The 15,501-nt window shown below is 40.8% G+C and overlaps 2 protein-coding genes across 3 annotated transcripts in view; one reads left to right on the top strand and one right to left on the bottom strand.

Moving 5' to 3' along the window:
• Positions 1–11,054, bottom strand: part of LOC133009213 (periphilin-1) — a 23,944-nt gene extending 12,890 nt beyond the window's left edge. Inside the window, exons 1-5 of one of the 2 annotated variants that reach the window (XM_061076644.1) lie at positions 10,794–11,054; positions 4,772–4,835; positions 3,557–3,618; positions 1,987–2,217; positions 1,628–1,689 (exon numbers count right to left, since the gene is read on the bottom strand). In XM_061076644.1, coding sequence (XP_060932627.1) covers positions 1,628–1,689; positions 1,987–2,217; positions 3,557–3,618; position 4,772 — 356 coding nt within the window. In that variant the 5' untranslated portion in view covers positions 4,773–4,835; positions 10,794–11,054. Of the gene's footprint in view, positions 1–1,627; positions 1,690–1,986; positions 2,218–3,556; positions 3,619–4,771; positions 4,836–5,178; positions 5,320–10,793 lie in introns of those variants that run through there. The other variant, XM_061076643.1, reaches the window with a different exon arrangement.
• LOC133009214 (YY1-associated factor 2-like) lies at positions 10,943–15,501 on the top strand. Its single transcript, XM_061076645.1, has 4 exons — positions 10,943–11,058; positions 11,325–11,450; positions 13,278–13,430; positions 13,558–15,501. Exons 1-4 carry the CDS (start codon positions 11,033–11,035, stop codon positions 13,796–13,798), a joined length of 546 nt encoding a protein of 181 aa, XP_060932628.1. The 5' UTR covers positions 10,943–11,032; the 3' UTR covers positions 13,799–15,501.

The raw sequence follows: 15,501 nt of genomic DNA, 5'->3' as shown, positions 1-15,501 counted from the left end.
ATTTTCCATATGAGCAATTTTTTTGATACCGACAGTCATCATAGCAAGAGATGTGAAGTTTATTGAATTAAAAAGTTGTGACAAATCCTAAAAATAACCTGCAGGATTAAACAAACAAATCAAGATAGGGAGTGTTTGCATCTTTATTTCTTTGATATCGACGCTAATCACAAAATTAACCTGGCTTCAGGTAACTGGGTGGATTTACAAAGGTCGTGCAAAAATGATAATTTGGAATTCAGTCAATTTCATGATCTGTCGGCAAGACCTCCATAAGGATGCTAGAAGAGTGACTCAGGTGTGTGTTACTATGACTCCATGTTGACTCCACTTCTCGTATGTCTCCCTATTTAAAGCTGTACAATAAGGGGGCATTATTCCACATTAGCTCCCCTTTGTTTTACAGAGTCTGGAATGCCAGAACTTTCTGTCTTGTGCTGGGGTTGAAAGACTAATTTTCTTCAAGGCCACTGAACCACCTTGTGCAAAAATGTATCATACACATAGGCTTCTTGCTTTGTTGTCTGGGGAACAGGAGGGGGGAGGCAATCAATTTAATATTGGTATAATAAACGGTCAAACTTGGTGAAACGTCAGCCTGAATTCAAAGTGACTTCAATGTACACAGCCAACACCCAAAGCATCCAAAAATTGAAGCAGTAACATAATGGCTATGATCTTTCAAAAAAAAGGATTACAGAGTCTGACTTTTAATTAAATCGGTGAAGTGTGATCACAAACTCTTTCAGTTCGTCAATGCATAATGTTTCAACAAGAATCACTATGGCATATTCAATTATCCTAAATTTGCAGTGTAGGTTGGTGAGATGCATTTGAATAGTGAGCACGTCTTCCCCCTTTGAATAATTTGACCAATTTGCAGCAGATTGATTTTGAAATAATCTGGACACTATAGATCTATGCTGCTCAGAATATCTGCGAAGTGTACGGGTGTTAGACTGAAGAGGGAGTGGTCCAGCTGTTTTTGCTCACAAGGTGGGGGTGGGGTTGTTTGGCGGAGCGAGTAGACACTAGTGCCCTTTGTCCCTCTCTCTAGCCTGGTATGACTCCTGGAAAAAAATGGGGCCTGTGCCTATAAACTGCTGGTATGCTGAAGTGGCTGGAGCGGGGCGCGCATGTGTTGATATAAGAGTTATAACCACTGGACTCAGCTGCCCTGTGTTGGGTTAAGCTCTTAAACTTAACTTAACTTAAGAGTTGTGTGGTCGCAGCTAATTGAGACACGATTCCTAAATCTATTTATCAAAGCAGCACTTTCCTGCCAAAGGAACAATTTGTACCTATGGATGTTTTATTCTTATATTGTCTTGGGTGGAATGTAAGTGATAAGAATTTCAAATATATTGTAAAACAGATAGCTTTATATGTTTTAGAAATAGGATTTCTAAGAATTATTTCTCATTAATAGCTGGGTAAAACCAATCAAGCTTAAAATGTTCACTTTTCCAAACAAGATACTTTGCCTCCACCTACAGGTCAGTTTGATGCAGTACACAGAGAATTCAGTGAAGCAACTGATGATCTCACACAACTCCGGTGTGACTAACAAAAAGTGGTCAATTAACAAAATAAGAACACTTGAAATAGAAGGTGTGAGATAAATTACCTTGAGTCCAACTGATACCTCAAGTCGTCTCTTGGATAACCCTGCTGGGAGTACTGTTCCTCCTGAAAACAAAATCACATATATAACAACTTTAATTGGGAAACACTGGTCCATTGGTAAATAAAAACAGGCTTATAACCACCTAAACCAGTGCAACAACAATGGACTGTGCTGTTAACTGTTTGTCATGTATAGGTTAGTCACACACACTGAGATTTTTCCGATTTGATCAGCTAAAAATGATTAGTGTAATCATCGTTTGAACCGGCCCTGATCTGGCTATAGTGGTATGATTCTTTTTCAGACCAATAAAATAACTGACTGTGATTTGCAAACTATGTATAACAAGCTTTTCTTACATTTCGCGGGGGTGAGGTTTTTCTGTTAAAGTTGTCATAGCTGGAGTGGTCGTCATAGTAATGAAAATCTTCGGGTTGGTAATTGCAGTCATCGTGATACTCTCGTGCATCCTGGTGATTACGGGCCCCCCCGTACCACTGGTCTTCACGAAAGTCTCGGTCAGACTCCAAACTCGGTCGAGGCACAACGCTCCGCTTTTCAACAACATTGACGACTCGACGATAGCTCACCTGACAGGACACAAAAATATAGGTTTTAATCTATCAAATGAAAAAAGCCCATTGAATGTCAATAGGATTTAACATGATAAAAAGCCCCAAAGGGCCAGTGCATAGCTGGTGTGTGCTGTTTTGAAGAACCTTTATCAAGTAATCAACCAAATTGTAAGAAAAACTTAAATAACCTTATGGAAACATCATAATTACCACCATTTTCAAAAGCAGTATTGTAATGTGTAAAATACTTTTATGTAAGACAGAGGCAGTCAATAGCTGCCCACACTGAGTCCAACTTTTTACATCTGATGATTTACCTGCTAAACAGAAGTGTATTTGATTGAAACAAGTTACTTTTTAAAGGCCAGGTTGTTGTGTACCCATGGAAATTAAAACAAGTTATCTAATTATTATAGTTTCAGGAACAATGACCCATCAAATGTTGGTCCTTTGGCAAAACTTGGTGGGGGTAAAACGATCATAGTAATGCAAAAGAGGTGCAGGATATCACGAGTTTAGCATCTAACATAATAATTCTGGTAAATAGCAAGAAAAAGAGGAACAGTTCTATGTAAATGAGAAACTAGCGGTGTGTGAAAGGAATCAGCGACAGGCTGTGGAGCAGAGCTAGAAGCGGTTAAACAAGGTGTGTTTACTGTAAAGACCAGTTTATTACCTTGTTTTGTAGCTTACAATGACTTAAAGTTACATGTAATCATTTCAGAAACGCATATATTTTAATAAGGATGCAATACTGATAACTTTAGTAACATGCTGAATTCCCTTTGCATGACAAAAATCTGTGTTTTTTTTGCTCTGGTTTGCTTATCACCCGCTCCGTGTGCTTCAGTCAAAGATGGAATGAGTAATGTTGACATCTCTTCCTTAATTTGTGGTGACATGATTACTTTTCTTTACGGTAACCTAGTTAAAGGGGGTGGCTCATCTTACCCATTGGCTCGACTTAACCCATTCTGCCACTATAAATATCTCAGGATGACACAAAGATGTCAAGAGAGCCTTTGGTGATAAAAGCCGTACGCTGGTGTTGATGTGCTGTAAACAAAAATACTAGACCTCCACTGGAATGTATGTCTGAAAAAAGCTTGATATATTTTGGGTCAACTGAATTGAACTGAGCTGAATAGAAGTGGATACAATGTCAATATTCATCTTGAGAGCGACTTTCCAAAGAAGGAAAAGCTTATGAATACTAAAAACTGCTATTAATGCCTACCACTACTCATAAAACAACAACTTCAGGAACAATAACAGAGTGAGGATCTGTTAAGCTTACTTAACTGCGGGGCCTTTGTCCAACTAACAGACTTTGGCCTTGCAAAACAACACTTACCTCTCTTGAGAACATTTCTTCATATGGTTCTCTAGTTGGTGGTCGATCATGTCGATATGCCACTGCAAAAAACACAATTTATTTTTTAATATTTTAAATGAATGGTGGTAGAATACAACAAAATTGAATAGATATGGAGAGTCAATAATGCCAGGTATTTCTCCAACCAAAACTGGGATGCATAAATTAAATTTTGTCATCTCTGGTGAGCAGTGTAGAAGAATTTCAACTCCCTCCCTTTAGCCAAACCAAAAAATTATTGAGCAGGCAATGTGTCCGCCTGGGAAGGATAGTGTCAGACCTTCACTCCAACCAGAAGAATTCTGACAAGCTGGAGATATAAAGGCCCCATATTTTACACCTTTAATTTGAGGTATTGGTCCCCCTAAGATGATATACCAATGGTTTAAAGTCGAACAAACTGCTGCAATGTGTATTTCCATGTCCTCTCTCCTGCCTCTTGAGCTCCTCCTCTGATTGACTGACTGCACTTTGAGTGAAACGCGACCATGCCTATCACCGGTGATAGTCACGCTATGTTTGGATACAGCTATAGAAGAGCAGCCCCATATTTACAGTCGGTTACAACAGGATTTTCCTGAACATTAACTTACACCGTCCTCATGTTTGTTCAGGTTTTAGCAGGATAAGTTCATATAGATTTGCAATGAGCAAGCAAAATGTAACTAGGTGGAATGAAGTGATGCAGCCAAAACACTTTCAGAGGTCAAGGGATGGGCTCCAAAAGTAGTTTATAAGGAATCATACCAGGTTAGATTTTATATGTAAAGTCTAATATTCGATTGATATTAAAATGGTCGGTAATCGTTTTGACATTGACAATGATTAGCATTGCACTCTTATATAATGGTTTCCTTCCTGTTTTAATAAAATATTAAACACATTATCTTTGTGTTGGGACTATGGTCAACAAAACATTTGATGGTTTCATTCTGACATAAAAATAAGCAACAACAATAACTTGTTTATCAAGACGACAATAACCTGCAGAAAAATGTATACTGAAAATAATCAGGTCCTAAAAGTTGCAGTTGTAGAAATCAGAATCCTTTTTATTGTCAATTATATTTGCATATATTGGAAATTGCCATGGTGTGGTTGGTGCACTTAACATAAAACAAAACAACAATATATACAGTAAGACAATATATACAGTAAGATAGAAATATGCAGAATGCCAGTGTTCTAACTTACTGTTGAATGAACCGTGTTAGTCCCGTGTGTGCGATCCGGATGTCAGAGGAGAGAAGAATGAACCCTGAAGAAGGAAAGTGAAAACAGACTGAGCATGAACTGATTTACCGCACCCCAGATCTGTCACATACACAGAAAGACATTTGTAAACACAAACTCTGACCTCGGTCCAGCAGAATTTCCAAACCATCTCCCCCAGTAACGTCAGGACACTTACACACAGCACTGCTACTCTACTCAACTCCTTCCCCTGGAAACCACCAAGCTAAGCATCCAGGAGAACGGGACCAGAACACGCGGGACAACAACAGCACTTCCGCTGCTCGGATGTTATTCTGCGGCAGCACTGTTGTTAGCGAACCTGGCTAGTTAGCATCGTTAGCACCAGTCCAAAGAAGCTCACTCACCAGATGACGACGTGAACGCTGCAGGCCACACAGTGCGTCTTACATGTTTACATCTGATCAGCCTCTGCACATGAAGTCAAGTTCCATCTGCAGAGTGTCCTCTTCCTGTTCGCGTGCAAAGGAACCCACACAACCACTGTTACGGCTTCTTCGTTTTCTCTAAACTGGCAGAGGACACGCAGCGATGGCGCTTGGCTGCCGCCCCCTAGGTGTGGAGGCCTACTGCAACTACTTCTTCTTTTAAACGCAACCTCTTCGCCTGCTTCCTCCCCAGATGTTTCCTGCCTTAATCTCTTCCACCACACTCCACAATGCCTTTAAACACACTACTTTTAGTGCTGTTTCTGTAATCCCCTCTATTATGTCCTTCCTTGGTATATACTTCCTGCAATTAACTAGTACACAGTGTTGGGGAGTAACGGAATACATGTAACGGCGTTACGTATTTAGAATACAAATTATGAGTAACTGTATTCCGTTACAGTTACAAATTAAATAGATGGTATTCAGAATACAGTTACATTGTTGAAATCAGTGGATTACATGACGGTACTTCTCTGTTTCACGAGTTTAATCACTGTCTCGTAAATCCACCGGAGGCAAAGCCCCCAGGAAGCAGCTGGAGACCAGGGCTGCCGTAAGAGCGCCCGGACCCCGGCGGCGTGAAGAAGCCTCACCGCGACCGGCTCGGGACCGTTACAGGCCCGGGACCGTGGCTCTGAGAGAGTTCCGTCGCTACCAGAAATCTACGGAGCTGCTGATCCGCAAGCTGCCCTTCCAGCACCTGGTGAGAGAAGACCGACCTGCGCTTCCAGAGCTCCGCTGTCATGGCTCTGCAGGAGGCCAGCGAGGCACGCCGGGTTCACACCGGACGCTGAAGCGCCGCTAAAATAATATCACCCGTTGACCCAGAAGTATAAAAGCATATAGTCACTTGTTGCTCCAACATTAACTGCAACAGCGTCCCAATTTAATGTCATCCATCTTCAAGAACTTCTCCGCTGTTTGCTCCGTTCAATGTCGGGTGTCGAGGGTAAATTACGTGTTCTCCGCCCCCCCCCCTCTCTTTTTATCTTTATGACTGCTTGTGTGTCTGTATGGAGGGGGGCATTTAATAATGTGATCGGTCAAATTGGTAAATTTAAAACTCCAGGACAACAGAAGGGGAATACAAACTATGGGTTGCATGCTTTATCATTTATATCATATAAAATATGTCATCAATATCGTTTAAAATCATTTTTCAGTGTGTTTCCTGGAGCGATACGCTCGGGTCAAGCGCAAAAAATAGACCCGACGCCGAAACGATCGCTGCAAGGCGCGAGGCAGCCTTGGCGCAGGGGGGGTTCAGCCTCCGGTGGGACCGGCACAGAGGTGGGAGTGGATGGGAGCCGGACATCCAGCGGGCCCGCAGCATCGGTGGAGAGAGAGTTTAAACTGCTGCTGCTCCCCTGACTAACAACGCCGCAATCATACACTTAAAAAATGCAATACAAACCGGAAGTATTCCAAGTATTCAGAATACGTTACTCAGATTAGTTAATGTAATGGAATACGTTACAGATTACATTTTTGTGCATGTATTCTGTATTCTGTAACGGAATACGTTTTGAAAGTATCCTTCCCAACACTGCTAGTACATGAACTACGGTTACTGGTATCTGACAGTGTTCGCAAAGGCCTGTTGAATGTTTCCCTATGATAGTGAATGTCCTGCTCAGGTGTCTGTGCCCTATTCTAAGTCGATTCATTACCACCTCCTCTCTTCTATTTCCTCCTCTCTTTCTTTCACCTTTGTCTCCTCTCTTATCTCCTGATCGCAGTGTTGCTGCCACTCTTTATTGATTTCCTTCCATGCACTGCCCTTTCCCTCTGATTTTGAAAGTTTCATTCTACTATAACTACTTCTTCTTATGTAATAATAATAATAATGATACAAATAATAAATGCTATTTCACTATAATTGATTTATTATTATTTTTATTAGTTATTTTAATCATTTTTACATTTACTATGTTTCTTAATGCCTCCCTCCCTTTGAATTATATTCATTACACCTTCGTGTTATGACATTACAACCATGTCTTCCTTCATACAAACCAGTGGTGTGGAGGAATTCCATTAGTTATTTTAACTGAGTATGATTGAGAGGTTAAAGGCAGTCTTCCCCAGTTCTGATCTCTTCCCGTATAGAATAAATTGCACACTGCCGATGGGCATGTTTTATGGTCTCATTCTGACCACCATGACGCGGCCCATCAGCCCAATTCTATGCCCACAGTGGCTTAATCTCAGTCCCAATAATTGAACTTGGTCTACTCTTCTTTCCCTCTGGAAATCCTATATTAAACCAAAGGCATAGTAGAGTAACTGTAGCATTAAAGATCTGCTCTCATGGTTTATGACATATTTGTGAGTTTCTAGTTTCGATTACAGAACACATCTCCAGTGAACCATATGAAGGCAATATAGCATTATTTTCCTTGAGGGTTGTTTTTTATCCATGTTGACTGATGCCTCATTCTTCAGCCCTATAGCCTATGTGCTGGCACCAGTCTGTGGCTGGCACCCACATAGATCCCACGCTGCATCCAGTTTTATGTATTCTGTACACTGACATCAATATCTCCATCACCACATCTGGCCTGGCCTGAGACGTTCCATGATTTATTGCCTCTAATGCAGCAAGATAATTAATACAAATTACCCTTGACTTTGGCGTAGATTCTTCAAACCACCGAAGGGTTCATAGGATTGCCAGTTTCTCTGCAGTGAATTTTGAAGTTTGATCAGAAAACCTTCACACTTATCGTATTTAAGAAATATGCCACAAATGCTACCTTGCCAGTGGTTTCATTTCCAGAACCATCATGTAAATTTCACTGAATGCTTACACTGGATCTAACACAGTCTTTCCACTGATCAAGCTTAGAATATGAATATCTCAATCAACTTGCAGCTAAATATGTGCAATAGCAATTTGAATGGATGGATTTACAAACATTATTTATGTAACTGTTTCCTTATTAAAGACAGTCTACATGGAAACTTGACATTACTCATACAGAACAGTGAACAATGTTTTTAAACTTTTTTACAGCTTAATTTACAAATGTTGATATAAACAAACATTGCAGATATGGAAAAGCGGGGTCTCCATATATTCTTTAAATTCACATAACGATCCTTTGATATTGGGGGTATTGATTGACCTGCTGAATTTATGGATGGTAAAATTCACCATAAATGGAAAGTAATGAAGTACAAATACTTTGCTACAGAATTTTGGTGAATTTTACAGGTATCTGTATTTTAGTTGAGTATTTATATTTCTGACAGCTTTTACTTTCATTCACTCGTTGCAACACAAATATCTGGTCTACTCCTCAAATTTTCAAAACAGGTGCGTAACTTTGGGTTTTAATGCATTTGAAGGGAATTATCAGTTTTGTTTTATTTTGTATGATCAAGAGCCACGTTCCCAACATCAAGGGAGAATGAAACTTAAATGGAAAATTACACAGAAAAGACTAATCCTTGAGTATCTGCAAGTTAAAATCACACACAACAGACATAACACGGCGTAAAAGATGTATCAAGATGAAACAGACATGAGAGCACATATGTCCATGACAAGAAGCAACAAAATGGAAGAATTGGTCAATATCAATGATATTATTGATTAATTGTTGATTGTTAAAAAAGAGCAACACATTTTCCATCCCTAGCCTTGTTTAAATTAAGAATACTTCATTCAATACATTGCACACATTTCCTCCTGGACAGTTTTTTCATGGTCACAAATGTACTCTTGCTTTGACTTGAAGAGTGGTTTAAGGTTGATCGTCTTCGTCTCATTTTTCTTTGCAACAGATACAGCAGGTAGGGAACCTTTGAGGACATTTCAGAACCTGTACTTTTATATTTTACTTGAGTAAAGAGGTTGAATCATCACTTATACGTTGTTTTTAACACATGTACCAGTACTTTGAGTCAAGACTGTGTGGACTTTTACCAACTCTGAAATATACCATAGCAAATCCTTATAGGTTTAGTTCACTGTTGTTACTGATCTTGTCTTGCGAGAGTCCCAGTCTAATTTGAATGTTTAAAAACTTGGATGAAACCACAGGACACGTTGTATGAATATTGTTTTTTTTACGTTGGAAGAAGTGGTCCCCATTTACTTCAATTGTACTAGATTTGGCTGCAACACTGTTTACCCCCTGAAACTCCAGAAGTGTTTTGTGGACTCAAACACTTAACCCACCTCTCCATCGGCATGGTGGTGAGTAGATCAGTGCATTATTATTTTTGGGTGAACTATCCCTTTAAGTTAGATCGTCTTCCTCTCAGTTTGCTTTGCACAGACACAGCAGGTACATCACTTTTGAGTACATTTCAGAGCCTGTACTTCTATACTTGAGTAAAGAGGTGAGAATCAGTACTTATACTTTCACTCGAGTTTTTTCTAACACAAGTAGCTGTCCCTCTACTTTGAGTAAACACTGTGTGTACCTGTAGGCCTACTATGAGTCAAGACTGTGTGGACTTCTACCAACTCTGAAATATACCATAGCAAATCCTTATAGGTTTAGTTCACTGTTGTTACTGATCTTGTCTTGGGAGAGTCCCAGTCGTATTTGAATGTTTAAAAACTTGGATGAAACCACAGAACACGTAGTATGAATATTGTTTTTTTTTTTACGTTGGAAGAAGTGGTCCCCATTTACTTCAATTGTACTGGATTTGGCTGCAACAATGTTTACCCCCTGAAACTCCAAAAGTGTTTTGTGGACTGAAACACTTCACCCACCTCTCCATCGGCATAGTGGTGAGTAGATCAGTGCATTATTATTTTTGGGTGAACTATCCCTTTAAGTTAGATCGTCTTCCTCTCAGTTTGCTTTGCACAGACACAGCAGGTACATCACTTTTGAGTACATTTCAGAGCCTGTACTTCTATACTTGAGTAAAGAGGTGAGAATCAGTACTTATACTTTCACTCGAGTTTTTTCTAACACAAGTAGCTGTCCCTCTACTTTGAGTAAACACTGTGTGTACCTGTAGGCCTACTATGAGTCAACACTGTGTGGACTTCTACCAACTCTGAAATATACCATAGCAAATCCTTATAGGTTTAGTTCACTGTTGTTACTGATCTTGTCTTGCGAGAGTCCCAGTCGTATTTGAATGTTTAAAAACTTGGATGAAACCACAGAACACGTAGTATGAATATTGTTTTTTTTTTTACGTTGGAAGAAGTGGTCCCCATTTACTTCAATTGTACTGGATTTGGCTGCAACAATGTTTACCCCCTGAAACTCCAAAAGTGTTTTGTGGACTGAAACACTTCACCCACCTCTCCATCGGCATAGTGGTGAGTAGATCAGTGAATTATTATTTTTGGGTGAACTATCCCTTTAAGTTAGATCGTCTTCCTCTGTTTGCTTTGCACAGACACAGCAGGTACAGAACTTTTTGAGTACATTTCAGAGCCTGTACTTCTATACTTGAGTAAAGAGATGGGAATCAGTACTTATACTTTCACTCGAGTTGTTTCTAACACAAGTAGCTGTGTCCCTCTGCTTTGAGTAAACACTGTGTGTACTTACACCACCTCCGATCTGTACCACAACTGGAGGAGTGGACCCTCCATCTCCATCAGTCTGGTGTCACTTCTCCCACTGCCCCTGTGTTGTGATCACGTGAGCGCGGATTGGCCGAGGCCCCGTCACGTGCTCCTCCTCCGAGTTCCCCCCCCACAGCTGAGCCGCAGCAGCAGCAGCTCAATGCGTCTGTTCGCCTGTGTCCTCGCAGCGTTTCCACTCGGAACTGTCTCAACTTCCACAACATGGGCGACAAGAAGAGTCCCACCAGGTACAGCTGCCTCTCTAGCCGCCTGACGAGCACTCCAACCGGGCCGCCGGAGCCCGCACGGCTCGGTCCCCGGATGGAGGTGTCGTAGTGAAAAGTCTTCATGGCGGCCGGTGTTAATACGAGGAGACTCTGCCTGTCTAACCCGAGAGCAGCGTCTCCTCCCTCTCTGGGACTTCCTGTTGTGTCGCTTCTGGGTTCCGTGTGTGTTGGACAAGCTTTGCTGCGTGTGGTAAATTGTGTGTTTGTGTTGTGCTCTGTGTGTGCAGGCCGAAGCGGCAGTCCAAGCCCCCCGCAGACGATGCGCACTGGGACTGCAGCGTGTGCACGTTCAGGAACAGCGCCGAGGCGTTCAAGTGCACGATGTGTGACGTCAGGAAGGGCACGTCAACACGGTGAGAGACGTCATGTTTTCCAACTTAAAGGTTCAGTGGGATTCCGGTGGAAGGGTCATCTAATAATCCAAGTTAGGTCGTCACTAGTGTGCTTCATCTGAATTGTACAAATTGTAGTTGTTTTTAAAAACTACAATGGGCCCTTCATATTTAAATACTATATATGTACAGCAGGAGCAGGTCCTCTCTAAGGAGACCAGCATGTTTTTTTCAGTAGTAAACTGAACAAACTAAACACTTTTTTATTTTTTATGACGACTGAAGGTTCCCACAGTTTCTGCTCTGTGTTTGGAAGGGGAGGGTGAGGGGTATTCAGCTGCAACGTGCAAATTCACCACTAGATGTCAGTCAATTCTACACACTGAACCTTTAAAACTGCAGCCACTAAGTCCTTCATTATAGCGAGGTTAACTAAAACTACTAAAGTAAAAGTTGCAGGAATGTGAAATACTCCCAGTCCTGTAATAAATCTTGTGATAATGTTCACTGATTGATGAAACTGTTTCAAAGCGTTTTAAATCCTCGGCAGGGCCGTGCAAAACATCATTGGGGCCAGGTGCCTAAGTGAAAAGGAAGGGCACTATTTTCAAATATATTTACAATACACTGACATACAGAAGTTTGAGCTCGGCGATACGGAAAGAAATGTTATCAAATATTGTTTTTCACATCAGTTGATGTTGATATTAAATCAATTCATAATTTCTTTTATTTTTGCTTCAGATGGTGAAATAGATTAGTGATATTACCTGTCGTTCTGGGAACATGCTATCGACACAATTTACAGTGCACGCTACTCTGCTTCTTATCAGACTTTAAATAGACAAAATATCTCCACACTACCGAATTCCTCTGACTCTTTTATCCTCGTCCCTAGAGCCTTGGGCTGTGTGGTTTGGGGTGTCTTCTTCTCTAATGCTGTCCCTCTTGTCTTCTGTCGTAATTTTATCTTTTATCCCGCTCCCAGTCTGACGTAGTGTTGTGCACGGCTGCAGAAGCCCAAACATTAGCACGTGTGCTGCTGATGGCTGCTACTCCTATACTCTGTGCTGTGTGCGTCAATCTAACCTGACGTGGGTGTAACTCTATTTCAGACACATGATTGGTTGGGTGCGGCGCTTTTCTCACTATCATTGGCTGTTCGTGTTGTCTGTCAAAACATGGATGGAATGAGTTCTATAGACTATGTCTTATACTTCTGTTGAGGAAAAGTTATATTGTTTTATCACCCAGCCCTAACAGTTGTGCACCTTTTTAAATACACCTTTATATAATCACGTATGCATGTACACACATGAATATGTCTAATACTCATTTTAAGACTATTTTAATTTTATTAATTCACATCGAGAAGATGGTCTTGCATTCACTTTTTCTACATTTATATATAGTGTGTATATATAGTATTGCATGTACCATGCACATGCAAGGTATGCATTGCCCCTGTGATACAGTGACCAACAATGTTAAGACATTTCAAACGTGTTACCTAGTTGACAGCAAAGAGAACAGGTCAGGGAAATGTAGCCCTAATGTTCCTCTGCAGGGTGTTAGCTCAAATGCTGAAGGACCTAGTCACACATATGCAAATATATTTTAGAAAAGGAACACTTATTTAGTTTAGCTTTTTGTGCAGCTTAAGGTTACTGTGCAGCTGTCGGCCCTGCTTGCCACAGCTGCAGGCCACTTAAACAGTTTCAGAAAGAAAGCTGCAAACCACATTACCACAGACCAAGTTAACAGAACATTCCAAACAGGCAGGTTTAGAACAGGTACTGCACGAGTTGAACTTTAAAACAATAACTCTTTTTCTCTTGTCTCTTTCAGAAAACCACGGCCGGTTTCTCAGCTGGTTACACAGCAAGCAAATCAACAGTTTGCACCACCCACACTGCCAAAAAAGGACAAGAAAGAGAAATCAGAGAAAGACAAGAGCGATAAAGAACCAACACTGAAAAAGAAAAGCAATAAAAAGATCAGGTAATTAATCCACGTGTGAAAAGAAAATAGTAGAATATCTCAATATTCTGTTTTCTGTGAAATATAACTAAAATATTTAATATCCTCTGATCAGTTTTCATGTTTTGTGAATTTTTCTCCTCACCAGGCCAAGGTTAAAAAACATAGACAGGAGCAGCGCCCAGCATTTAGAGGTCACAGTTGGAGATCTGACTGTAATAATCACAGACTTTAAGGAGAAAGCCAAACCCACACCCACTTCTACAAATGCTGCCTCCGCAGACCAACACAGTCAAAGTGGCTCAAGCTCTGATAACACTGAACAAGGTGTCTCCAGATGCTCCTCACCCCGGGGAGAAGGCTCGTTGGTCAACGGAGAGACTCACTAACCCTTCACACTCCCAGTCAGCACAAGTGATTCTTCTGCACTCTCAACAGCCTCAACCAGAGATTAAACTTCATGCACATTTTTTTTTAGAATACTTAAAAAGCCAGTACGATAGCATTTACTTCCATCTGAGGTTGTATTTTTCACTGCCTTCCCATATGGATTCAGGATATCAGAACTGTAACAGAAAAGCTGATGATGATGAACAGATTTGGGGATGGAGTTTGGATGTGGATGAAGTAATGGATGTTGGTGGAGCTGTAGCACATGATGTGGTCTGGGGACTTTCCCTCTCCCACCTCAGAGTTATGTTAGCATCACACTCGGGCCTCATTCAGACTTGGTTATATCTTCTGTTACAGGTGATCTGATCACAACTGGACAGCTCAATGTTCAGTTTTGAATGCGGTTAGACCACATTCCTTTAGCAGTGTGAACGTAAATGTCTCCTGAGCCATGTTGACGGACCACCTACTCAGTTTGCGTCCTCTGACCCGCTACAGCTTCACAATGAATTGAAAGAATTTTTGCACTTTTCAAGCTGTTTATAGACACAATCTCCTCAAAATGTCCCGGAAATTGGGTTCAGAAAATTACCGGGGTTTTCCTTTTGCATGTGAAGAATGCAGCAGGAGATAATCTGGGTCAAATGCGTTCACAACAACATGGACATTTCGGGAACATACAGGTAGGGGTGGCACCTTGGAAGAGCCTGCAGTAGTGGGGCTTGACATATATTCTGCTGCAAAAAGCTCAGTGATCTTGTTTATAGCACAACCAAGCCAGCGTTGGCCTTTACAACCAAAAGCTCTCAAATCTCATTGCTTGTCCAAGTTGACATCTTTGTTAGCGTCTTCTTATTCTCATCTTTTTCATCCTCAGGTTTTTGTATTCTTCCAGTTTTGTTCTGTTGCGTGTTAGAAACGTCTTCGACATGCCCAAATGCTCGCTGTGAACTTTCCCCTGCTGTATCCTCACATGAGCTCACTCTGATATTCTACTGGGGGGCTGGCAGGAAAAGTTCCAGAAAATGTCTAGAGCAACTTACTTAGACATTTATGTTCTCACAGCCCCTCTGGAAGATTTCAGGAAAAGACACATCTGTTTAGTCAGAGTGGTCGGAAACAACATGATTTGGTCTTTAGAAATAGAAATTACATGTTTGTATTTGCATATAGAGCAGGGAGGTGAAATCTGGTATGAAAGTTGTCTCTGGAGACACATGAAGATGCATTCTATAGTCAGGTATGAACTGACGTCCTCAGAGCCGTCCACTTGTGATCAGATCTCTGAGACGCAGGTTAAATCCCAATCTGAACAGGGCCTTGGTTTGTCGTTGCTGATGAGAATAAGTGATGCATTGTGAAAGAAAATGTGAAGAAGTCCTCGGAGAATTGTAGTTTATCCTTGAATTTTGTTATTAATTGCACTTAATGGCATCCTGTGTTCATGATAACACGTCTTAGCATTATTTCCACTTTGCCATTAACAGTAATTCATAACACTGTTTGTTACTAGCCTTATCCAGCTCTCATTTTATGACATGGATGCAATAATTGTTTCACTGTCCAACATTTGAGTAAAGATATTGAACTGTTGTTCTAAGTATGCTTCTCTTTCACTTTGTAGAGTTGAGCATGATGTAATCCATAGAATGATTTATATTGTACAATACTGTTGAATAAAATAAGCTGTAGATACTTG

The sequence above is a fragment of the Limanda limanda genome, chromosome 8 (assembly GCF_963576545.1).
Source record: "Limanda limanda chromosome 8, fLimLim1.1, whole genome shotgun sequence".
Taxonomy (NCBI): Eukaryota; Metazoa; Chordata; class Actinopteri; order Pleuronectiformes; family Pleuronectidae; genus Limanda; species Limanda limanda.
The sequence above is the reverse complement of the archived record's forward strand: the minus strand, read 5'-3'. Positions and strand labels throughout refer to the sequence as shown.

Bases quoted from the DNA above. Each gene is read 5' to 3' on its own strand.
- LOC133009214 (XM_061076645.1), top strand. From the start codon at position 11,033: ATGGGCGACAAGAAGAGTCCCACCAG. The intron at 11,059-11,324 runs GTACAGCTGCCT...CTGTGTGTGCAG, and splicing joins GACAAGAAGAGTCCCACCAG to GCCGAAGCGGCAGTCCAAGC. The intron at 11,451-13,277 runs GTGAGAGACGTC...TGTCTCTTTCAG, and splicing joins AGGAAGGGCACGTCAACACG to AAAACCACGGCCGGTTTCTC.